Raw genomic sequence first — 24,971 nt, 5'->3', positions numbered from 1 at the left:
ATATTATCTGTAGTAACAATTAAGATTAGTTCTCTATAATGTTTAAAAAGAATTACTGTATTTTGACCATATCAAATATACAATGCATACAGTTCATAAATTTTCTGATCCTGTTAATCAATCAATAATAACAGGTCATAATCTCTTTAGTACTTCTGATGGATGAGAGCATTCTTTTAGTGATAAACTGTATTTACTATGCTTTAACCACTTTATAACTGCTCTGAACTCTGTGAATACTAACAGCTCGTTTAAAACCATCCACCAGAATGAAAACACTATATTTAAAAGCTAATTTTCACTATTTCATTTTTTAAAGGTTTGGTTGGGTTTTTTTTCATGTATCAGCAAGGTTAGAAAAAAATTGTGTTAAAACTTAGGCCATCACCAGCTAGATTATTAAAGTTCATCTTGTTTAAGGAATTATGTCATAAAATATTTTTAATGAAGAAATTTATAAAGACAATTTAGTGCCTTTAAGAATAAAGCTATACTACTATAGCCATTACACTCTCAACAAATTTAATCCTGCTGGCTAGTCTAAAGAGTAAGAATGTGTGTGATCTTTACCCAAAAAGCAAAGGAAAAGGTTCCCATCAGCATCTGTTTGTTTCACAGAATGTTACCCAAATCATCCTCCTCCAACAGCAGAAATGACACTGTCTTTCCATGTTAGATGTTCTGCAGTGGCACTGATGCATCTGACTTACTATAGGTTCAAGCAGCTTTTCTGTATCTCTGGAGCAAAACTGCTTTGAAGGGACACCCTTTACAAAATGTATCTAAAATTTCTGAGTTTACTTTTCTTTCATGTATTCTTCACAGGATTATTTGAGGGAATACTTTCTCTCATCTTTATCTCACCCAGAACTTCCCAAGTTCCCACAAGGAAGCTGGGTGAGCTTTACAGCAGTTAATTACTTTGTGATTGTCCTCTGAAAACAAACTGGATTATGAAACCAGAGATTAGCTTTCACCACAGAGTACTGAGAACAGAGAAGAGGACTTCAAAATGAAAAAAAAATGATAGGGAAAAAAATAAAGTAAAAATTAAATATCAAAACTAGCAGTACATTTTAAAAATCCCAAATATAGGCCTTCGAGTCATTTTAATTTAAAAATGGAAAGCACCTAGTGAAAAAAATACAATTGTCTGATATTAAAGTGATATCATCCTAAATATAACAATATCCCATAATTTAACTTCAAAACTGTGCCTTAGGATATAAATATACAATTCTTTAATTATTCTGAAAGAATTTCAGACATGCCCATGACATACTATCTTGACTGCAAGATGCTGGTCTGTATTTTTCTTTTATGCTTGGATAAACATTAAAAAGGAACCAGCACCATCTAGCGGTTTCAAAACACTTTTGTTTCAGAGTATGTTAACAGCTCCCAAGACTTCCTCCTAAGAGCAATCCTTAAATCTCCACTTTTCAGTTACCACCATTGCAGTACTAGAAACTTTAAAAGCATTGTATGAGTCTGGAGCGGGACAGAGAGGAGAGACTGAACACAGAGGAAGAAAAGGCAAGGAGGTAATACAAGATCCAGAAATTTCCTATTCTGCATGGGGCACAAAGCACCTATTTTACATCTCCTTCTCCTCATCTGAGTGTTATTTGGAACAGACAGGCCAAAGCTACATACAACAAGATCACAATCCATTCTGGAATTATCAAACACAGTCCAACAAAAACACACAGAAGAGAGAAAAACATAATACAAACAGATGGTATTTTGATGTTTCTTCTGCCCCCATGCAAAATTAAATATAAGTATGAAGGTCTTCTGCATATTTCCAGAAGATATTGTTTGTTTTACATATGATGCATCAAACAACGGCTATAGTAGTGTAAAGGAAAAGCATTTTGTTGACAAACATATAGTTTCAGCAAAATTTGAGGAGAACCTTTATATAAGTAGCTCTTAACAATTTGCAAAGCGCAGCTGGAATCTGTTAGCTAGGAACTCTATCTTAGCTACTGATGCAGTTCTGAAGTCACTTCTATGTGTAACAAAGGTGAATGATAAGAGTGAAAGTTGACAGTGAACACAAATATGAAAAAAACACATAAGAAAGCTCAAACAACAAAATCAAAACTGAAAGGTGTCTAATTTAAAAAAAAAAATCCTCTTTGTGCTGTCTTAGAAAGAGTAGATCCAAAGCAGCATTTATGACTACCCATGGTTATGCATTGCTATTTTTTGAGCTGCCAGGATTTTAGCCAACATGCTATGGAAATATAGATACCCCACAGAAGTGTATTCAATGATTCCAGTCAAAATGCTATTTTTTGCATAAGAAAATTTTTAAATAAAGCATTCATCTTCCAAATACAAACATATGCACAAAACTTCAGTGTATTACTGCCACAATTACTTAATTTGCAATCGTGTATTCTTAAGTCGAAAAGCATAACTGAGACTATTTCTCTCAGTGATACTTTTAAGGGGTTTCTGGCAACTCTAATTTTTCCCCTACTGATGCTATACTTCAATGAAAGGAGGAAAAAATAGAAATTATATTATGCTAGATGTTTTCTACAATAAGTTATTAAAACTTAAGTATTACAAATATAAATAAGCCTTACTGCACAGTACTGCAGCTTCCAAAATTGCCAAGGAACATCCTGCAAGATTTACAGATGTAAGGGATATGCTAACTTCTTAAACCCCATAAATCCATGTTTGCGTATTCTATGCAACTACTCACAACCAGTATGTTATTGTGTGAAATAAATCCTGTATTATGCGTCTGTTTTAACCAAGCATCCTCAAAGCAATTCTGGAGGGCAGAAAAATAGATTTCAAGATGACTTTTGCGAACATTTATTTACCCATTTAAGTTTGTTAGAGACTTGGTAACTGCAGCGGTGCACTGCACAAAACAGAAAGTACAAGAAGATTTTACTCCACTTGGCCTGTACAAAGATACTACACTTCACACAGATGCCACATTCTTAAATGTCGTTCACTAATACTACGTCATTCTTACAGTACTCTGGCAGACATTTTTATCAAATTAAATAAATCTGAATAAGAATCTTATCAAGCAATATTTGCCACAAGGATACAGTTAAAGATTTTTAAGCATTTTATTTTACTGTTTCTCATTAGGGTGCGGATATGCTTTTACAGTAAACATTGATTTCCCAGCACTTTGATTCTTAGGTATCTTCATGAATATTAATATTTGCACATGTTAGCAAAAAATATTGAAAATATCAACATTAAAGCCTCTACATCTACAGATATTTTTTTTACGCTTTCCTATTTCCTGTTTTCTTTGCCCTTGTCATTTATCATGGAATTGCATTATCCATGTTCATACTGTTTCAGTCTAATTTGTTTTTAACGGTGGAAACTATTTCTTTATATAAATGTCTTACATGAATGTGTTTCATCTATAAGCTTAATAATTCTATTAAACTATTTTCCTGCTGTCCAGCAGACTCAGACAGACAACACGATTTCTATATAACTACTTACTCTGTCAGTCAGGAACACACTGGAATTCTCTGCAGTTGCAAGGCTAGGGTTTACATTCATTATGTCTGTAGATAAACTGAACTCAGGCTACTCACATATTCCAGCTGAGTTAGTGCAGATAATATTAGTGGCCATTCCAGAAAGATTTTAATTCTCTTTGGCTGACAATAGCCAACCTGGTAGATGGAATACATGGCAATAGCTAAGCCATACTACAAATAAATGTGAAGTTAAGAATGCTTTAAAATGAAGGTTTTTTTCCTAAGTCTGTCTCCTCACTCTCCTTGGGCTTAGCAGCTGACTGGCTCTGAATCCAAGGGGAATATAATTCTGAACGTAAACTGCATGATATTGTTATACAAATTGAAATAATTTTCTTACCAAATCGAGTGATTCTATTGTAGGAAAGTTCAAGATTTTGGAGATTTTTGCAGCCGTCTAAGCCACAAACTGATGAAAGATGGTTCTTACTCAGAATGAGAATACAAAGATTTTCTAGATTTTCACAGTCAATTATCTGAATGTTGTTCTCCTGCAAAAAAAGAAATTGTGCATATTAAATAGCATCTGAAGTGAAATAGCAGTAAAAATATGGCAGATTGCCATCATTGCTCATTTTTATTCTAAACATCTATCTAGGAGTAAGGGCATCTGTTTTTTCCATTAGGAAAATAAAATGATGAGTCACAGAAATTGTCATTTGTATCCTGCTGGAATAGAATAAAAATTTATTTTGAACTTCAATCTGGCTCTGAAAAAGCCCAGAAGTTGGAACAAACAGTGTAAAAGTTAAGGACCAAGTAGTCTTTTCCAGATGTGCTTTTCTAGCTTCCCAAATCCTGGGAGACTGAACTAAAAACTGCAAAGAAACCATCATATTTCCTAGATGCTAATGAAGACCACTGTAATTTTTCTGGAATCCTATTTACTAATAGTGAAGGTCTGCATTTAGAGGTATTTTGGTCACAAACATTAAGAATGTTCTAAGCTTATATTCTTCCTTCGAAAGATCTTGCTTTTTTAACATCCCCCTCCCCAGGCCATTTTAATTATGCCACCTCAAGATTTCTGTTTCACTAGTTGCTGTGCTTGGTCTTTTCTTCTCCTTGTGAATTAGTGTTGTTAAAACCCATGAAATTAAAACTTTGAACAAAGCTGTTTCACATAAATTTTCAAGTTCTGGAATGAAGATGCATCACAGAGAAAAAGTTTTCTTTAGTCATTAAACAAGGCCATGTAAGACACTGTGCAGTAGTGAATACCTAGACATTATGCCTCTAGTGTAACTCACTGTGCTGTTCCTTGTTAGTAATTTTAACTAATATTCGAGGTGTGTATTGCAAAGGACTCTTAATGCTACCTATTCCTGCTCAAGCTGAGCACGTGCTATGGTGAACAGCATCTGCCCACTCATGAATCAGAGAGACTGAGGTAATGGAGATCTATCACTATGCCATTCTAGCGCTAATCCTAGACTGATATTTTCTTAGTACAGTCAATTAATTTGCAGCATATAGTTTTTTGTTATATGCACTGCAAATCTGCTGATATAACTTTGTTCACATTTGAAAATATTTTGTTGATACTCCTATGCTCTTAAGGCACTAAAAGTAATATACAGTTGGACACAACTATACAATCAACTAAGGAGCAAAACTGGCAGTTCTCCCCATGTTACAATAAAGAATCAAATATCCTTGGTACCTCCACATTGATATACTTAAGGTCTTTGCAGCTACTTAGTCCTTCCAGTGAAACTAGTCCACAGCGCCTCAGAGTCAAAACTTGAAGATTTGAACACTCAGATAACGTTGAGAGGCTACAAGCTGGCAAATCTTCAAGCACAAGTGTTGTAACCTACATGCATTTATTGATAAATAAAATTAATTTTTTGTATATTGAACATTCATAGTACAACATCATATTATCGTCATTTTCATTAAGATGAAAAAGAGACCAAAACTACAATTTACTAACGCTTTAGAAAATGCAAGCAACTTATGTTAATTCTTTTGTATAGAAAAGGATGAAAATGGTGGGTTTGATCTGTTGAATGGGAGAAGTTAGTATGAAAACAACTATCACAGTATCATAAATAATGACTGTAAAAGAACAGACAAAAATAGTTCAGACTAAAAATGTTCATAGTCGAGTATGTCACCTCAGAGTGGATAGCAAGATGAGAGCACAGAGCAAGCATACAGTGATAAGTTAGTAAGTGGTAAGAAAAAGAAGTCCTGGGAACCAGGAGATGTTCTTTATGGCAAAACACCACCTACAAGCTGATCAGTAATATCTTGCTTCTACAACAGACTTGTCCTCTCAAAACTCTGAAGGGGCTAGTTGAGTAGGAGCTGAAATGTGCGCCTTCATACAAAGGTAAAACCTTGTTAATTTAGCAGACAACAGGAGCTCTTGCCTTTTACAGGCTTAAAACACTATCAATCATCTGAAGACTAATACCACACCAGTCTGCTCCATGACACTCACAGGAATTCAAAAGTCATTGTCATTGCCCTTATTCTGCACTTGGGCAAAGGAATTCTCATAAGATCTACATCCTGACCAACAATAACCTCCTTGTCTTCCAAATAGCATTCTGCTGACATACCAAATTAAAAAAAAATGATAGTATAGCCTTCCATTTCATTCTAAATCTTCTATATAGTTACCTGCTGCAAGGTACTCCAAGGGCCACTATGAATTATCTTTTCTGCACTTAATGGAGGCATCTTGCAAACTGAACTTTTCCTTGGTCGTTTTTTTATAGTTGCTTGCTTTCTTTGGTTTTCTTCATGTATTTTAGACCAAGACTTACACGTGTTCATCCAGTTTATTCTCTTCTTTTCAATACCATCAGGAAAAATTAGTTTATTGGAATACTCTGCTACATCTTGAATTTTGTCCCAGGTGTCTCTGACTTCCTCATTAGTATTTTCCACTATATACACAGTTTTCTTCATTGTGTCATACTGAGAAGACTGATCTTCAATTTCTCTATTACTAGCATTTGGTTGGACATCTGGTCGACTGCTGCATATGCAGTTTGCCTTATTTTCTACCATGTCATTAGCTCCAAAGTTAAGAGATTCATTCTTTGAAGTATGATTATTTGGAGCTTCATTAAGATAGCTAGTTTGTGAGTATTTTTCTTCTATTTGTATTACTGAATTCACATATATATTCTCATTATTTACCTGAGAAGAATGTTCCTTCTCAGAGCCTAGCATACTTTGTGTTGGCGTCAAATTTCTTTCTACCGGAATCATCCAATTATTTGTTTCATCCATCATTTCAGCATGTTTTTCTTTTTGTTCCTCCTCTTGCTTATTTAGTTCCTTCTTCTGTTCTCTTATTCCTTTTGTATTCTCTGTGTGATTATCATTTTTTATGTTTTCTTTGTTATTTTCTCCACTTGCACTCATCACAGCTTTTACTATCTTTTGTCCTAATTTTGTCTGTTCTTCTCTTTTTATTTGGAGTTGCTTTTCTCTTTCCAGTCTCAGGCTTTCTTTCTTTTTCTCATATTCCTCATGCCTCTTCACCTGTTCCAAATATTCTTGTCTTTCAAGTTCTTCTTGTCTCTTTTTTCCCTCTTCTCTCTTAAGCCTATTTTCCTCCATTTGCCTCTTCAGTTTTTCCTCTCTTTCTTTCTTTTCTCTCTCTATTTCTTCTAGTATTTTCTGCTTCTTTCTCATTTCATATTTCCATTCTTTTAAGATGGGAGCATATTTTTTATGGACTAAAAATGATCTAAATCTAGCTTGGATTTTCACAGCAGCTATATTCTGTTTTTCAGCCAATCGATGTCTCTCTTTTGCTTTCTGCTCTTCCAAGGCCTTTTTCTCCTCTTCCATTTGCAACTGTAGCTTCATGATCAATTCCTAGACCAAAACAATTAAGATAGACTTCAACCACTTTTAAAATGGTGTTGGTACATATTTATGGTGGTTGGTACATATTTATCATTAATAAACAGGATCTGGTATATTAACTGTTCCAGGATAACATTTATTCTCAAATATATTTGGCAGTAATTTCAGTCTTTTGACAAAAGCTCATTGTAACTTTACCTCTTGCTGCATCATTTTGTCTCTCCAAGCTTTTTTTTCTTTCTGTAGCTCATTTTCTATTGCAGCTTGGCGTTTCTGCACAACAAATTAACATAAATGAATATTGTACAAAACCTGGAACAACACAAAACACCTTCTCTCCAATCTCACCCATCTTCTCGACTTTCCAACAGTCCACTTTTGTGAATGCCTGAATTTAAATGAGAAACTCAGCTGTGTGTGGATCAAACCAAACAACAGGACACTTGCATCAGTAACACAGATTTGGACATGTACTGAGAGATGCATATCTTCAGAGAGTTAGCGTCTTGGTACTGACCCAAATAACTGCCACCTTCCTCTCCAAACTCTGTACTACTACTGAAGATGAAAACTACACTGACAAAACCATTCAAAGTATAGGCAGATAATAGAAACATATCTGAACAGTAGTACGAACAGTGTCTCTTTAATTGCACTGATATGTACTGATAATATAGAAATCTTTAGAATGGTGATTTTGTTCAGTAAAGCTAAAGAAATTTTTTTCACTGAAATTGTTTCTTAATGGAAAATTGAAAGTTCACGCCTACTTTCTCATTATTTGCAAATAAATAGCATTTCCCTCTTTGCCCAAGATAGTCTCAATCAGAAAAAAGAAATCTACACTATCTAGAATTACATCTGACTGAAAGTTAGCAGACAGTAAGTAACTAAAAAACAGAGGCTGACCTAGAACCACATGACTCCTGGTGGAACCAAGATATATCAGTATCAGCCAAATCAAACATAGAGAAGGATATGAAGAAAGTATAAACAAATTAGCACTTCCAACTTGGAGCATAAAGTCTCACAGGTTTCTAAGCACTGGTTTTGATAGATATTCAGAAGCATGCAGTTCAGACAACAGGAGACGAGACATCTAGATCCTTCTGTAATGGGGGAAGATAATCTCTGTCACCTCCAAAAAGAGTGCTCTAGCAACATCAATACCAAAGTGTCTAAAGGCTGCCATGCCCCACTTGGTCTAGAGGAAGAAAGCCATTCTACACCCAAAAATTATTTGTGACATCAAAGAACCAAGGTGGCCTATCAATTTTGTGGTCTGTTGAAAAGAGAGCTATAGCAGACATTGAACTGGCCTTCAGAGATCAAAGGTCTTTTCACTTACTAAGCCCTTCCCTAATTTTGGTGACTTGAATTACCTTGATAGGACCAAGATGCCCACTTTTTCAGAAAGCCACAAATTAGTTACCTGAAAATGTAGCGTTAATTTGCCTCTCCAAACACAATTATCTAGGCTAAATAATAAAATACCATGGCCTCACAAGTATAATATCTGAGTTACATTTCTTCATGTTCTTATACTCTTTTGTGGAGAGCTATCAAATTTTATCTTTCAGTATGCACCACAAGCTATAGCAAAACGTGACTGCAACCAGTCAACATATTCTGTTGTGGCAGAACTCAGTACATAAAACCTGAGTCAATTTCCCAGGTAAAGACAAGAAAAGGAAGTATTGTACCTTTTACCTAGACGGAGCACAGCGCCAGCATTGCTGAACTGAACGATTTTGGTTCCAATTACTGCACTTAAGTTTTTACATCTAAATGTGAAACTGGAGTGGGACATTCAAAGTAGGTAAGTATTTTCTATTAATGCAAATTTTTCATTTGTGATTATTTCAGCACATCTCTTATTCTCGGTACTTTGGCTGTTGCCATAATAAAAAAACTTTGTAAGGGCAAAGCTTCAAGAATAATTTCACATTTAGCACAGCAAATTCACTTGATCAAAGCAGTAAACACATAAAACCCAGTGGATTATACTTAAATATGTCTTACAAATCACTTTGGTAAAACAAGTAGACAGATTTTAGAGCAGTCATACAGTTTGGGACAGTACTCTCTTTTTCACATTAGATCTTGAATTCAGATAGTCTAGATGGGAACGGATTGGTTTCAATATCATTAATTACCTTATGAAGAAGGTCTAACTTTACTCTTTCAGCCTCAAATTGCTCCAGGTGCTGCACCCTTCTTGCGTGTTCTTCATTTTGTTTTTCCTGTAATTCTCTCTCAGCCTTCCACTTTTTCCTCTTCTGATCTTCAAGCTCAAGCTCTTGTCTACACTTTTCTTCTACTTCATCATGAGTAAGGCTTACGCTCATTTCCAGACCAGCTATTAATTTGCAATCAACCAAGCAAACCTGTTATTTAATTTTCTAATAAGCATTGGGGGACATTAAACAGTCTTATAGTATTTGACAAGGAAAGGATGCAGCCAGCAATATATAGCCCCAAGGAAATCAGAACTACAGCATGAGTCCTTTGCATCAGGGATGTCTTATTATTACTTTGCACACTTACTGACTCTGCAACTATTATGCTTATTCTAACAATGCATATTGCAAGATTATACAAGATGTCTTCTGCGGCTATTAGTGAGGCTTTTACAACTCATGCACTTCAGCTCAACTTATCCTAAGGCCACGGAAAAGGAAACATTCCCAGCCAATGTGACTACTAAAAAAAAACCAAAGAAGCTGTGGTCAAAGTAGAACCTGCTTAGTGCCTCCAATCTGGTTTACAATTTCTATTAATAATTATTTAAATAGTTTTTTGGCTGGTATTTTTTGATACAAATTGCTATGATGATTTTGTCATCCTGAAATGAGACAAAAGTACAGGTGTTTACTCATATCCAATTCATCAAGTACCAAGCCCTGCTGCATAATGTAATGTGCAATTCTTTACAAAAAATATTATGATATTTATGAAAACAGAAAAGCAAGAAAATGTGATATGATGCTAAAGATCAACTCAACCAAACGACTAATATGTTTGCTTACCTGTAAGTAAGTGGTCATCAGTGACCAGTTCATCACTGGTGGATTGACTATAACTACGTGTTGTAGTAATCTGCAAGACTTCGTTTTCAATTTCAAACAGTATCTAATACAGTTTAATATTGTTATAAAAAAACAAGAAAAAAAATTTAAAAGTAGAACATTATAAAAATCTTCCAGAATATGGATAAACTTTTTATCATATGACAAGTATAACAATATGAAACTTATGGCTGACTGGAATCCTTTCACACTGATTAATGAAAACATGTCAGTCAAAATATTGTTTTCTAGAGTAATAAATTTTGCAGTATTTCCCAAAATGCATAATATTTCTATGTGGTTTTTTAAATATATTTTACATTTTGACTTGGAAAAATGAATATTTTGCATTTGGGATTTATTTTACTTTCTGTGGAACCAAGCACTATATTTACACATTAATACTGTTATGCACATAGAGGAAGAACTAGTAACAGAGTAAATGTTTAAGAAGTCTATTTCAAAATAATACTATGGACACAAAGATTGCTATATTTGTTTCATTGTTCTTTACTGGCAAGTAATCTATTCCTGCTCATTTATCATTCATTCATCACATGCTTGGGGCATATATTAATATTTGTAATGCAGCTGAAGTCACATGAAGTAATTGTGCTGTCCTAAACAATGGTCTTCTGAGAAAAAAACAAACATGTTTGCAAGAGTGCTCATTAATAAAAGCCAGATGACAAATTAAAAGTGATTAAATTCAGTTTTATGTTTCTCTAAGAACTTCAGTGAGTTATTCAGCCAAATCCTAAGAAAATATAGAACTGATGTTCATAACTCTTGATTTGTCTTTGAAAGGCACAGACATTACTATGTCTACATTTTCTATTAAACTATGGAATATATTAGGAGCAAGATTAATAGTAGCACATCTTCCTGATCATAAAAAAATAAGATTAGAGAAGCTTAAAAGTGTTATCATACTATTCTGCAAATAATTAGCAATAAAGGATTATTCAGTTTTATTTAATTTTGTTGATTTTTGTGCTCAGTATCTCAAGTACTGATACAGAGAATTTATTTTAAATTTTAAAGCTTATAGACACGGTGTATTACAGATGATGTCCCAGTTCTAAAGAGTTGTATATACTTACTCATCTTAATGCCTTATGAATAGTCTGACACAAATAAATTGAACACATTTATAGGTCTCCTTAGGAGGTCACCAAAGCAAGTGTAAGTTATCTAGATTATTTAATATTAATTTTGTCCGCTATAAATATTGCATAAATAAAAAATACCTTTTCTTTAAATTGTTCTGGATCTTCATTTGGTTCAGAAGTATGACAAGAAACTACCCCATAAATGTCACCTAAAGAAAAAATAAATACATAATTGAATTCACAGAGAAAAATCCCTTACCAGTGCTCAGTTTTAGTCTGTACTGCTTAGCTACTCAATTTGTTTAAACTAAAATAAATTTGGGTTTTTTTTCCTTTTCTTCTCCCCCAGTTTTACTTAAATATATGTGGGAATCATTTATCTACATTAAAAGCAGCAAATATGTGTAACAGAAACACACAATGATACTGTAAGAATACAGTGATAGCAAATATGAAAGAGAATTCCACGGTATGGAGCACAGCAGAACATTTTCTGTGCAGAAAAATACAGTAGAACTTGCATGAAATGGGTCAAAAAATAACAAAGAACTATAAAAACAATGAAAAAGAGTAAGATTGCATTACAAAAAAAGGATAAAAAGAAACTTTCATCAAATATCTAAATTTATAGACAACATTGAACTTCTGTTCACGAAGACTATTGCACTAATGGAACAGACAATGCCAGCTCTCTGGCATATAAACTATGAGCTTGGCTTCTGTCACACAGCTGACAGCAATACTGTTCCCAATTACAAGGTCATTTCTTTCAATGCTAGCTTCAGCATCTCTCAAGGCAGACTTCAAACATATCCTATGGGGGTCAATTGTATCTGAACTCTGAACTGCAGCTCCCACTGACTTCATTTTAGATTCTCATGAAGAGTCTGGGCCGGGCCCTGTTTCAGAGAGTGCTCTTCCAACTTGCCTCCTTTAGCATTAGATCAATTTTTTTAAAAGTTCAATTCATACCCAGATGTTAATTCTGGAAGATAGCGTTGCATGGTTTTATGCCTAGAGATTTTCAGCACACGTTCAGAAGCTGATGGAATAGATTTCACAGCTTGCACTACCTAAAATTTTGCATTATTTTACTAATGGTTTTTAGTCTAACTTCCACTGGCAATACAAGGTGCACAAACATTTTAATTGTGATTCCTGCTTACTTGTAGTTTGTTCATCTTCTAAGTCTTGCAATATAAGCTTTTCAGCATCTTGATTGCTGCTCTTGATAAAGTTTAAATAGGAGAGAACTGATTCTGGTAAGCCATCTGAAATCTAGAAAAACATGACCTTTGACATAAATTCTACATTTTCATCTCACAGGTCTGACAGAGGTAAATACTTGACACGTAAGAATGTAGACTCATTTTGGCTTCATCTATAAAGCATCGATGGAGATTTAATAGCAACTGCCACCAAAATTTTTCCCAATTTCTACACTCTTTCTATTGTCTTACCACCCACTGAACAATTAATAATTCTAATTTTAATTACATTCTAATCAAATTTTAGTAACTTATTTTTCACTGACTTCAGAAACATGTTCAATTAACATTGTGTTTATAACTGTGTTGGACCAAGAAGTTAAGGAAAAGGATGAGACAAAAATGAACAAATAACTACCACGCACAGGATCTTTTCCTTTAAAATGTTTAGACTCTTTAAAAAATAAATTAATTTTAAATTTACTAATGTTTAAAGTATGCCTGTAAATCCAATGCTTCAGCCTTCTTTCCTACATAGAAACCTTCTATTCAAAAGACTGTCTTTTGCTGCAAGAGTTTGGGAAAATGGATTGCCTTCTCTCAGTTGTGCAAATTGTGGTCAACATTGCTGACATTCAGTATGTGAGTGCACAAACACCACATACTACCGCTGTGTATCTTTATGTCATGTCAAACATGATTTATGGTCACATATGACCAATATTATCTACCCTAATATCCTACAAACCAATCCTTTTGCTATGAGTCTGAAAGATAATAATAGCTGAAAAGGATCCAAATAATTAATTGTATTTCAGAAGAAAATGATTCCCCAAAACAAGAAGTCTTTCAAAAAGAGGATTTGAAGCACCCATTTAAATGAAATTAATATGTGTAAGTCTCATAAGGAATCTCATAAGACATTCTCCTGTAAGATTTTAAATACAGATTTCAATGAAGAATCATTGGCTTAGTCATCCAGATTTAATCCACCTCTATAGCTTCAATCAAATCTTCCAGCTCCAGAGGATTCTGAAACAAAATGTCTGGGTCTGATTTTCTCACTTAAACAGAATGCTGATAATCATCTCTCTTATTGTCCTGCCACCACTGGAGGTTCACTTTTCATGACGCAATACTACCGAGACTACTTTACAGAAGAAATCCTCAGGTTAGATATGCCAGGAGTACATTAATTCATTCGACATGATTCCCAGTGCCAATACTACTTTCAAGCAGCAATAGAAGCAGTTTTAGCTCACTGAATACTTACTGTTTCACTGTCACTCAAGGGTTCGTCTGATACCTCTGTGTCAGGATCATCTGTTTCAAAGGACGTAACAGTGATTCTGCCTAATTCAATTTCTATTTCTTTTTCAATTCCTTCAATATCTTCTGACATTGTACTTTCCGCAGTATTTTATCTGTTTTCAAAGCTACGCAAAGAAAATAATACCTTTCAGCACAGCATGAACAAAAATAAAGAGAGCATTCACTTAGCCTACATTCACTCAGATATATTTATTGAACAGTTGGCTTAAAACATGAACACCTCGCTCCATAACAAGCAAAACCAAGAAAAATATTACCTTGTGATAAGAGAGTCCCCCTCACACTACCACTCAAAATTTTGCAAATGTTATGAAATTTCAACATTAAAAACCCCTGCCTGATCTCTACTCTTTGTGGACAGTATCAGTGCCATGACCTAAGATTCACAAGGAATTTTTTTCAGCCCTATAAGCTACCAAGGAGAAAAAAAAAGTTTTGAACAATAAATAAGTATTAACAATTACAAAATAAGACTAAGAATCCAGAAAGCACTCAGTTTTAATGATGCTGAGAAATGGCACAACCCACAGAAGAACAAGATTTGTGAATGGATCCAGGCCAGAGGAAAACGGGTTCCCCGTCATCCCCATCTCCCTCCTTCTGCAACCCGTGCCCCTTTTCAATCAAGGGACATGGGAGGCAGCCCAGATCCGCCCCATCTGAGGCAGTGAGCAGCTCCTGGTCCCTCGCAGACTCCTGCAGCAGGAGACAGGGCGTGCGAAGCGCACCTCAGCCGGCACGGCGTGAATCCGACCTGGCGAAGAAAAACTACACCTCCCAAAAGGCATCGCGACGGGAGACAGCCCCGCCCACTGTCGCGTCTCGTGAGGAGCCGCCCTTTTGCACGCTGGGAGCTGTAGTCCATCTCTCCGGGCACCCACCGTCCTCCAGTCTCCCTTGTCTACTCCCCATATCTACTCACCTACCGTTCACCCGAGCCTCTCCCGGAGCCCCCGCCTGCCCGGCCGCCTCCGGAGGCCGGCCACCCCTCCACCCTGAAATCCCCCGGCCACCAACCGCGGCCGGTCAGGCGCTCCGTGCGGAGAACGAGACCCCGCCGCTGCGCCGCCGGGAGCGTCACCACGGCAACGGGAAACAGCGGTTCGGACGGACAGCGGGAGTAGTCAAACGTCTCCAGGAGCTGCCGTTTCCTGCAGGGGCGGCAGGCGGCGTCTCCCAGGGTGGCGCGGAGCATCTCGCAGTATTTTTTTTTGTTTGGTCTTTTGGGGTTCTTTTTTGTTACGTTTTTTGTTGTTTTTTTTTTATTTTCACAATAAATTGGAATAGGCAATTAATCGTGGGGAGAGAAAAAAAAGGCAGACCAAAGACAAGTTGAAGGTGGATTAAAACGCTGTGGTTTTGCTTCCTGTTTACCCAGAGAATTCCAGAGCCATGAAAAATGAAAACCCACCAGACATGCCTTCTGTTCTCGCACGCAGGGGCTCTGTCATGGCTTGGAAAGGCCAGTGTCCCACTGGCACTGGTAGCTCTGGGGTGGTCAGCCTGGCGAGGCAGGAGGGGTGCTCATGGAATCACAGAATGGTTTGGGTTGGAAGGGACCTAAAAGATCACCTTGTCCCAACCCCACTACTGTGGGCAGGGACAACTTCCTCTGGACCAGGTCGTTTAGAGCCCCATCCAACCTGGCCTTGAACACTTCCAAAGATAGGGCATCCACAACCTCTCTGGCAACCCATTCCAGTGCCTCACCACCCTTTGAGTGAAGAATTCCTTCCTAGCATCTAATCTAAATCTCCTTGCTTTTAGTTTAAAATCATTCCCCCTTGTCCTATCACTGTCTGCCTGTGTAAAATGTTCCTTTCTGGTTCAGTCTACCAAAAGCAATACAGGGCAGGCAGGGTACAGATAATATCATTTTAGTGTGTAATGGTGTTCATAGAGAAAGCATATGACCCTGAGACTGATGAGGAATATCAAGATGCAAAGACAGGTATAACGAAAAAATCAAAGCTGAAATGTAAAGTCAGGTTTTACATAGAAAATGTGCATTTTGGGAGCAATGGGGTGGATCTGACAAGAATGGTAGGGGTTTTCCTATCTACCATCTTTAGAACAAACTGAATACCTTTCTGAAAGACTCATGGATGTTAAGTACAAAACACTGGATTCAAGGGCAACCCTTCACTGTTTCCTCACTAGTGTTATGGATAAGTAAGACATTTAAATAGTAAAATAATGGAAACTCACCTATTTGAAATCCACCACTTTACAGAATCATGTAACTGGTGAACTTTTCGATCTGGTCAAGTTTTTAAGCACTGATTTGAATGTGCATTTGGTACTTGTTTTGTGAAGGTGTTATGCTGTGACCATGGTGAATGAAGACCATGTCATGTATTTAGCAAACAACTTTGCCAATAAAAGAGACATTCCTGTAGGCCTGTTGCCTGTATCCAGGAAGTCAGGGCTAGTCAACAGAGGAAAACTCTGTTGTAAGAGTGTGGTTACACTGGACTTCAGGAAGAAATGTATCACTATTAGACTGTGCTCTTTAAGGTTGGATGTAAATATTCAATGCTGGTAAGGATCTTCTCATGTAGAAACAATATTATAAAATGTAAGTAATTTTTTAAAGATAATATTTCTAATTTTCAGATAAATAATTTAAGGTAAACTGAATTATTATTAAAGTGACTCAAAACAAAGCTTTGAAGCCACATAATTATTACAACAGAACTATTGCAGATGCCAGTTTTCAAATAAAATATGTAACTGTTCGTGGTTTTTTCAGGGGTTCTTTACTAGAACAATACATCACACCAATTTTTTAATAAATTCTGTTTTTGAAAATTGTCATGAAATTTTACTACTCTTTACTACTACTTTACTACTCTTTACTACTACTTCTTCGGGGAGAGTGAAAAGCCGTTTATCTTATGCAGTCCATAAGTTTACATGATGTGTTATTGACCCCATTATTGACTCCACTCCACTGTGGAGCAGGTTTGAGAAGCTTACTACACCTCTCTTCACTGTGCAATTCAGCAACAGAAGTTTTATAATCCAGGCAGGCATTGAGGACCTTGACAAGGCAAGCAATGCTTTTGTTTGCTGAATCTTTTCCTCTGAAAAACAAATTTGATACATATGTAACATATGTTTTGTATCTAAAGTTGTTAACCCAGGAGAGTTTTTGACTGCAGAAGCTTCATATTTGTCATCTCTTCATGTCAGCTGGTATCCTTAATAATTAGCAAGTGCACTGAAGAATATAAGCACAAGTGTGTGCGAGGCTATGTAACTCTTGCCATATAAATCTTCCAAAAAACATGCTGCTTTCAAATGTTTTTAGCAGTTAAAAAGAAAAAAAAAGCTAAAAAAAAAATACGTCTACAATGTAACATTAAATGCAATTGAGACCAGACACCATCTTGATGCTTCTACAGTTGCTACTATTTTTTGTTCAACGTATCAAATGACTGTTTAAATTTATAAGACATTATCTGAAGAAAATAAATGCCATTGTAATCAATAGGCTTAGTTATATTTGTTTCATATTGAATGCGTGACTGTATTTTCAGCTGTGATTCAAAACTGAAAACAGAAGAAAGAAAAGACATAAAACACTAATACAGAAGTACTATATAAGTGTCATCAATGGAATTTTCTTGGTTAAAAAAAAATCTGTTTTCTTTCTCTTATTTAGCAGCTTCAAAATATTTTTAAAGATGTTTTTAATTAAAACAACAATCCTCCTTTTTTTTTCTTTCCAAGGCTCTAGGTCTTACACTTTTGACATTTGGCCTGTGGCTTTTATTTGACAGAAACAATTTTTTCAGTGTGTTATATGAGTATAAATAGATTTTTTCTTTTGTTTTAAATAATTTGTTTTAAAAAATGCCCCATCCATGGAAGTGTTCAAGTCCATGCTGGATGGGGCTTTGAGCAATCTGTCTATGGCAGGGGTGTTGAATCTAGGTGATCTCTGACGTCCCTTCCATCCCAAACCATTTTATTTTATGGTTCTATGTAATCAACAGAAACAGTAATAGATTTTCATTTTCACAAGGTGGCAGTATTGGATTGAACTGCATAGTTGTAGGTTTTTCTGTTGAGTACATTTTCCATCGTTAGACAGTATGATTATCAAACTAGGAGAAAACATATAGCATTAATATCTACAGTTTATATATTCTTATAATTTATGCAATGTAATTATTTCTCCTGCTGGAAAGCTTATAGATGAATCACTGAAAAATAAATCACCTCTATTCATCTTTTCTGCATTTGACCTGCATTTGACAAAATTATAGATCCTTTAGGTAAATATTTGGGTGGAATGAATAAAAGTTTAAGAGCTTGGGCCTTTCCATAAGGACATTCCTTTTTCTGAGAATGTCTATCAATTTTTTTCACAGAAAAGTAAGTTTTTGGTCGCATAACAACAGCTGTGCTCTTAAACGCTTGACTGCCTTGGCAATGTTGAGAAGCATCAGTTCCAAACTGAGGGGATGGGAACCATCCAGTGCAGTAATTCTGGGACAAAGCATTTGAGCTGGAAGTAATAAAACCCCCTGCTATTTCCTATATCTATGGAAAAATGATTGAAGTGGAAGGGAGAAAGTGGCCAGTCACAAAGAGGGAGGATAATCTGAATCTGAGTCTGAATTGATGAGAACTATATCTATGTCCCCATAGAATTTGCATATGTGATAATAATTTTTGGCAAACTGTCATGGTTTGAGAGCCCCAAAATCCAATTCCTGAGTTCAAGCCCCCCTCCCACATCTGAACCCAGTGTGAGATGGGTTTTCCAGACACCACACCACTCTGAGACTCTTCTCAAGCAAGAGTCCATCTCCCTCCTCCGAGGAGGGGTCTCAAAGGAGTTTGGGGAAGTTTTGGTTGCAGTCCTTACCCCAAACTCTCTCTCTGTAGTGGCTTAGTTCTGCTCTGTTGCCCGCTCTCTCATCCTTTGGACAACTCTGTGTCTTCTCTGCTTAGCTGCATGCTTGTTTTGCTGCTCCTTGTCTACTGCTGGCTCTCTGCCACCGCTTCTCCGTTCACTGCTGCTTTTGCCGCCGCTGCTCCTGTTGTCCACGGGGGAGGAAAAACTCAGCTACAGATACTTGGCCCAGTCTTACACTGTTCCAAGTCCCTGTAGCCCCCTAACCGGGGGCTGGGGGGACTATGGCTCCCCGAAGGGGCTCCTGCCCCTTCCTCATGGCTCACAACATGGCCACCTCTCCAACTACAACCCTTCTCTTCCGGTCTGAGTGATATGTTTATATTTTGCAGGAGCGCTCATTGGCTTAACCCTAGGGTCACCACCCCCTGGGGGTTTACCATTTTGTACCTCTGGGGGGGGGGAAACTGTTTCCCCCCACCACAACACTGTGATTGTAGGTATAAATAATAATAATACTCTTTTATCATTCCACTATTCCCATCCTTTCAGTAATAGCATTGAAAATATTTAATTGTTTTTCTGGAGTAAGTTTTGTAAGTGGAAGTCTCAGAAAAAAAAAAAGGAAGTAATAGTACAAATGCAATGTGTTACAGTTTCTTCGGGGTGAACCAGCTAGTGCCATATATTTCTTGTATATTACTTGGCATTGGATTTGTTATTACTTTTACATCAGCCATGGGATTCCTTGGAAGAGTTCTGGAAATCAAATGTCTACTCATTACAGTAAGTGTAAATCCGTCTCCCACTTTCTTGTTAATGAAAGGGAATTTTGTGTGCATGTAGACCTCTCTGGAGACTCCATATTTATATAGAATTCCTGCTTTTTAAGGGAAGAACACTTGGATTTCTGAAAGATTGCACTGTTATATATCCTTATCATCACTTTGATTACATATTTTCCTCTGTCTTTTGTTTATTGTCATCCCTTTTGAAGGATCTGGTTTAGACTGTGAAGGCTGAAGCAATGAACAGTGCTACTGATTCATGTGTTAAGCACTACAATATTCATTTGTACAGCAAAGAGAGGGGCTCATGTACAATGACCAGGAATCTTGTTCCTTCTTCCTTTCTACTACTGCCTAAGCATGTAGTGTTTACCTCACAATTTATTAGACAATGAAAGAAAAGTGTTTCATTTCCAATGTCCATGAAACCATCTAGTATCACAGTATCTAGATACTGTAGGTTAAAATTTGTTATCACTGAAAATGAGCAGAATCAACTATCTTTTTATTTTGATTTTGTCTTATAGTTCAAAGGAGTCCTTAAATAAGCATGAGACTTAGATACCATTATAAAGGAAATAAAGAAATAAGAATTTTCTTCAGTGAAGCACACTGCTTAACAACAGCTTTTGTTCTTCACTTCCAAGAAAGTTATGGCTACATCTTTAAGCCCAACACAGTGAGCTGTGCTTTGCCTGAAGCCTGCCTCTTAGATGGTGCTGTCACTTTCTGCAGGTTTCCAGGAAAAAAATAATCTTTTTTTTGTTGGAATCACTCTAACTAATAGTCACAAATGATTATACATGAGCTTCTGGAATTTTTTTTTGTATTGCTCACTTTTTCAAAATAACTTTTGGATTTTTTTCCGGTATATGGATTTTCAAATGCTGGTGTTTGTTACCCAGATAGCAATATTGGTGCTGATAATTATGAAGAAAGAAGAGGTATGTACATAAACTATGTGAAATTACTGATAATTTCAAAATTGTTTCTTTCAATTAATTAAAAAAACCTAATAGCCAGTTCTCACTGTATACTGTATTATCATTTTATTGAAGTTGAGTGTTCTACATGTTGGCCAGGAATAGCAGAACATATGGAAAACTTAATTTCAGGAATTCAGCATGGTTCAATATAATAAAGGGGAGAACATGGAAATATATTTCCAATTTCTCTGCTGTAAAATAACCATACGCTTCCTATTCAGGAATGTGAACTCAGCAGTGGAAGAGACAGCTTTATTCCTTATTAAGGGATGACCCAGGCAGTCCTTCTTTCCTAGGTGTCAGCAGGGTGGAAGAAAGTATTTCATGCTAAGCTGTGTCTGCTAGCAGGTGATACCAGTAGTCCCTTGTGCAATTGATAATAGAAGTTATTGGTATCATGGCATGCAAAGTATACTAATGAAATACTAACTTTATTGTTTGAACCTGTGTTTTAGGTACAAGCAGAGATCTAATCTAGAGAATACCTATCTTTGGTTTTAACAACAGGAAGCAACAAAAAATACCAACGTAGCTGTTGTCACTAGTAACTGTTCCACTTTAAAGCTCTGTTCAGTCATTTGTTTTTCTACATATAGCAACTACAATAGCTTAAGCAGTCCTCACAGTATTTTATGGAAGGTAATCTGTACTGAATCCATACTGGTCTGACCACTTCTCTATTCCATAATTTCAAAACCTATGGTTTAAAAAAACCTCCAATGACAGTGTTCTCATAAGGTTCATGCAGTTCTCCAAAGCCTGCTGCTATTCAGGCAGAGTACAGCACAAATAAATTAGTTTTACTCCTTCAAAGTGCATCTGTATTATCAAAATTTCTTTATTAAATGTTGATTTATAATGATGGAATCGTCCCTGTTTTATATGATGGTTTTACATACTGAAATATTTCAACTGTCAGGAGTGATGCATTCTGGAGTCAGCTATTTACGCTAGGAAAATTGGTTTAAAGTTTGCAGTTAAATTTATTTTATATCAACAGTAATTGCACTTGATATCCACCTTAATTGTTACTGAATTATAATAAATGATGGATACATCACCATTCACTCTGCAAACTTTTGAGTTTCGTTTTTAGAATGGCTGTAGCAAGGGAAATGAGTTGGTAAAGCTGGATTTCTTTCTTGTTTCATAATGACACCTTTCAGCAGCCTAGGAGTTCTCCTCTGCATGTATTCTGCATGCATGCTACAATCTCTATAATCACACTCTTTGTGATCAGCTTCTCCACTTCAATTACTGTTGAAGGCGTTTTTTAACAACCTCAGCAAAGATGCCTAATCTAGGACCAACATAAGCTATTAACTCCCCTAACCCAAAGCAATACATGTCCTGGCCAGATTCCATGGTACTCACACAAGTTTGTATCATAATAATAATAATAATGGCCAGTCTTTGCGAACAAAGATTTTGGGAAAGGTCTTTTACCTTTCCAGCCTGCACAATGGATTTTTTAGGTGAGACACAGCATGCGCTGAACTGAGCCCACCCTTTAATCCTAAGGTTCATCTGCCGGGGCCAAGCAAGCTTGGACAATGGCAGTGAGGTCCTCAGGACATAGGTTTGTTTAGAGTGACCTTCTCATAGATGGATGGCCTCACAGGGCTGACGAGCTCCATCTGCCCGGGGGACCGGGGAATCGAACCTGGGTCGCAGCGGTGAGAGTGCCGCATCCTAACCACTAGGCCACCAGGGGTCCCAGTTTGTATCATATTAGGTCTAGAACCAACTTTAGTTTTATCCTTATTGTTATATGGTGCTGTACTTATTAATAATAAGTATGTGAAGTAGGATTTAGTATTTCAGGACAGTTCAGGTGATTGTTTCCTGGCTCTTCTGGCTCCATTTGGGCTAATCACCTTGTGTCTGCCTATGCTATGTATGTGATTTGGGTTGCTTCATTTAATTTTCCCTTTTGCTTTCAACTTTCCCATTAATGCCATGGTTATGACATGTCTTAGATCATATTTGGCAAGTCGGTGGCAAATGCTGCTGCTTGAAGTAACCCTTGAAAAAGCCTGACTATCAATAAATCATCAAGGATTGTATAATCCATCCACACTCTTACCATTATGTGCATGTCAGATGCTATAAATATTTTTTAGCAGGCCCACAATCAATGGAACAACAGAACTGATGAAGTTATTTCTGAATATAGGAATGAGAGTCTGGCTGAGCAGGAACCTGTGTGGAACATTCTGAATGCTATGCGGTGCAATGTAAAGAAAAAAAACTACAAAATATCACCTCTAAAAATACTGCATTGACCAGAAATGTGTATACCAACCAGTTTAGTTTAAAGAAAGTTAGTTTATAGTTAGTTTAAAGAAACTTCTCATTTAGCAAAGGATTCATTTTTCAAGATCTGCTCCTGCTATCTGAGGTGGGGTGGCAGACTGCTTGCTGTTATATGGGTTACTATGTATTGATGAGGCTTTTGAAGAACTTGTCAATTTATATAGGAGATGACAGTTCTGGTCACTGAAGTTTCCTGCAGCTGAAAAAATTGATGGGTGTTCTAGCATTTTTTACAGTACTAGATACCATAAAACAGTTGATCTGCTTAGGTCTCAAGACTGATGTGAACCATGGACAAGAAGAGATACTTTGAGGTCAAAGTAGAGCTCCTACTGTGAGAGCATTTGAATACCTGTTGCACTGACACTGTCTCAGAAATAATGCTTAAAGTCTAAAATGAGCTTACAAATCAGTACTTTCAATAACGTACTAAATTATTAATCATAATACTTTTTTTTTGCCTGGCAGCAGGTAATTTGTTTCCTTTTTTTAGAAAATTCCTTGAGAGCAGTTGGGTGGCATCAATTATTTTGGAAATTGTTAGCAATGTTTTTGACCAGTGGTCTGCTGCCAGTCTTTCAAATTAATTCTGCATTATGAGCTTTTAATTACAAACACTACAGCTCAACAGTTTAATATGCTTTAATATGCTTCTGTAGATCAGCTGTGAGTCCTTTAATATGACTTCTTGCAGAGGTGAGTTACATTGTTTTTAATGACTGTGGAAGATAATTTGCTATTCCAGATAGCTCACAAAGCATATATGTCTAGTCTCAAGATTACAAATGCATTTGTAATGTATTTTTAAAATCTGTTCTTTGAAAATCCCTTAATTGCATTCATGATTTTTCAACTGATTAGTGGTGACCCCATTATATCAATGGTGCAGCTAGACTATGTGCTAGTATACTTGACCAGTTTTATTGAACTGTTGCAGGAGCACAGAATTCAGAAAGCTGCATACTCACCACCCACCCAGATGGGCATGTTTAAATTGTGGCAGATCTCAAAGCCCTGTGCATATTTTGTTGCTGAAATCCTTGGTATCAGCCATGAGAAAAATAAAAAGCCTAAGATCATAAATAGTATTAAAGAAGAACTGTACTTCATATATTTTTGGTGGTATTTAATGTACTCCTTAAAGCTGGTAACTATTTTAACTGAACTCACAGTTGTTGAAATGGAATATTTTTATAAAGAGAAAGGACATCTTTGACTAAGTTATCTAATTTTCAAAATTCGGCAGCATTATGTCTTGAATTGACTCTTCAAAACATGAAAATGAGATGTTTTTGTTTACCATCTCTGAGCTAAAATATAGAGGACTTTTCATCCCAAAAAACAACTCAAAGATTTCTTAAGTTTCATCCTGATTCAGAATGAAAATCTCCTGGAATTTCCTACATGAAAATAATTCCATTCTCCAAGCTGTTTGATATTGTAGTTTGGTTTTGTGTTACTGATGTTGAAATAGATTATTGGGAAGAGCTAGCTGATAATTCTTTTGAACAGGGCATTGAAGATTCTTGAAGCCAAACATATTTGAATTCATAGAGTACTGAAACTGAAACTGGAACTTAAATGAATTATGTGCTACTTAAAATAGATCTCAAGATGCTTCTGTGGGTGGTTACACAACTAGTCTTGCCAGAGCAGAGAATTCATCTTGTGTCTTCAGACACGTCCTGCTCATTCTCCTTTATATGCTCTGCATTGTCATTCATAGGAGCCAGGTTAGAAGTCAGATTGACTCAGTCATAAGTGAGTATCAACACTTTGTTGTTTTCAACTCACCCTTTTTCCTTTCTCAGATTTTTTTGATCACACTTACTCATCAGCTATTTAGAAACATCAGAAAGAATAATATTTCGCCAAATGAATCATGAACTCTTCTGCACATTGCTGTGGTACAAGAATTCTC

General features: G+C 36.3%; 1 protein-coding gene across 10 annotated transcripts in view; it reads right to left on the bottom strand.

Annotated features, from left to right (window-relative positions):
* LRRIQ1 (leucine rich repeats and IQ motif containing 1) overlaps positions 1-15,185 on the bottom strand; it is a 113,171-nt gene extending 97,986 nt beyond the window's left edge. For 9 of the 10 annotated variants that reach the window (XR_003533665.1, XR_003533666.1, XM_027679815.1 and 6 more), the window contains exons 1-10: positions 15,020-15,185; positions 14,035-14,197; positions 12,720-12,831; positions 11,692-11,762; positions 10,403-10,505; positions 9,530-9,732; positions 7,572-7,646; positions 6,171-7,382; positions 5,203-5,355; positions 3,880-4,030 (exon numbers count right to left, since the gene is read on the bottom strand). Coding sequence is in view for 8 of the 10 variants with exons in the window: in XM_027679815.1 (XP_027535616.1) it covers positions 3,880-4,030; positions 5,203-5,355; positions 6,171-7,382; positions 7,572-7,646; positions 9,530-9,732; positions 10,403-10,505; positions 11,692-11,762; positions 12,720-12,831; positions 14,035-14,163 (2,209 nt within the window). In the remaining 2 variants the exon portion in view is untranslated. Of the gene's footprint in view, positions 1-3,879; positions 4,031-5,202; positions 5,356-6,170; positions 7,383-7,571; positions 7,647-9,529; positions 9,733-10,402; positions 10,506-11,691; positions 11,763-12,719; positions 12,832-14,034; positions 14,198-14,683; positions 14,790-15,019 lie in introns of all 10 variants that reach the window. The other variant, XM_027679816.1, reaches the window with a different exon arrangement.
* Between the last annotated feature and the right edge of the window lie 9,786 nt (positions 15,186-24,971).

The sequence above is a fragment of the Neopelma chrysocephalum genome, unplaced genomic scaffold (genome assembly GCF_003984885.1).
Source record: "Neopelma chrysocephalum unplaced genomic scaffold, ASM398488v2 Primary Assembly neopelma1_59, whole genome shotgun sequence".
In the NCBI taxonomy this organism is placed as follows: Eukaryota; Metazoa; Chordata; class Aves; order Passeriformes; family Pipridae; genus Neopelma; species Neopelma chrysocephalum.
The sequence above is the reverse complement of the archived record's forward strand: the minus strand, read 5'-3'. Positions and strand labels throughout refer to the sequence as shown.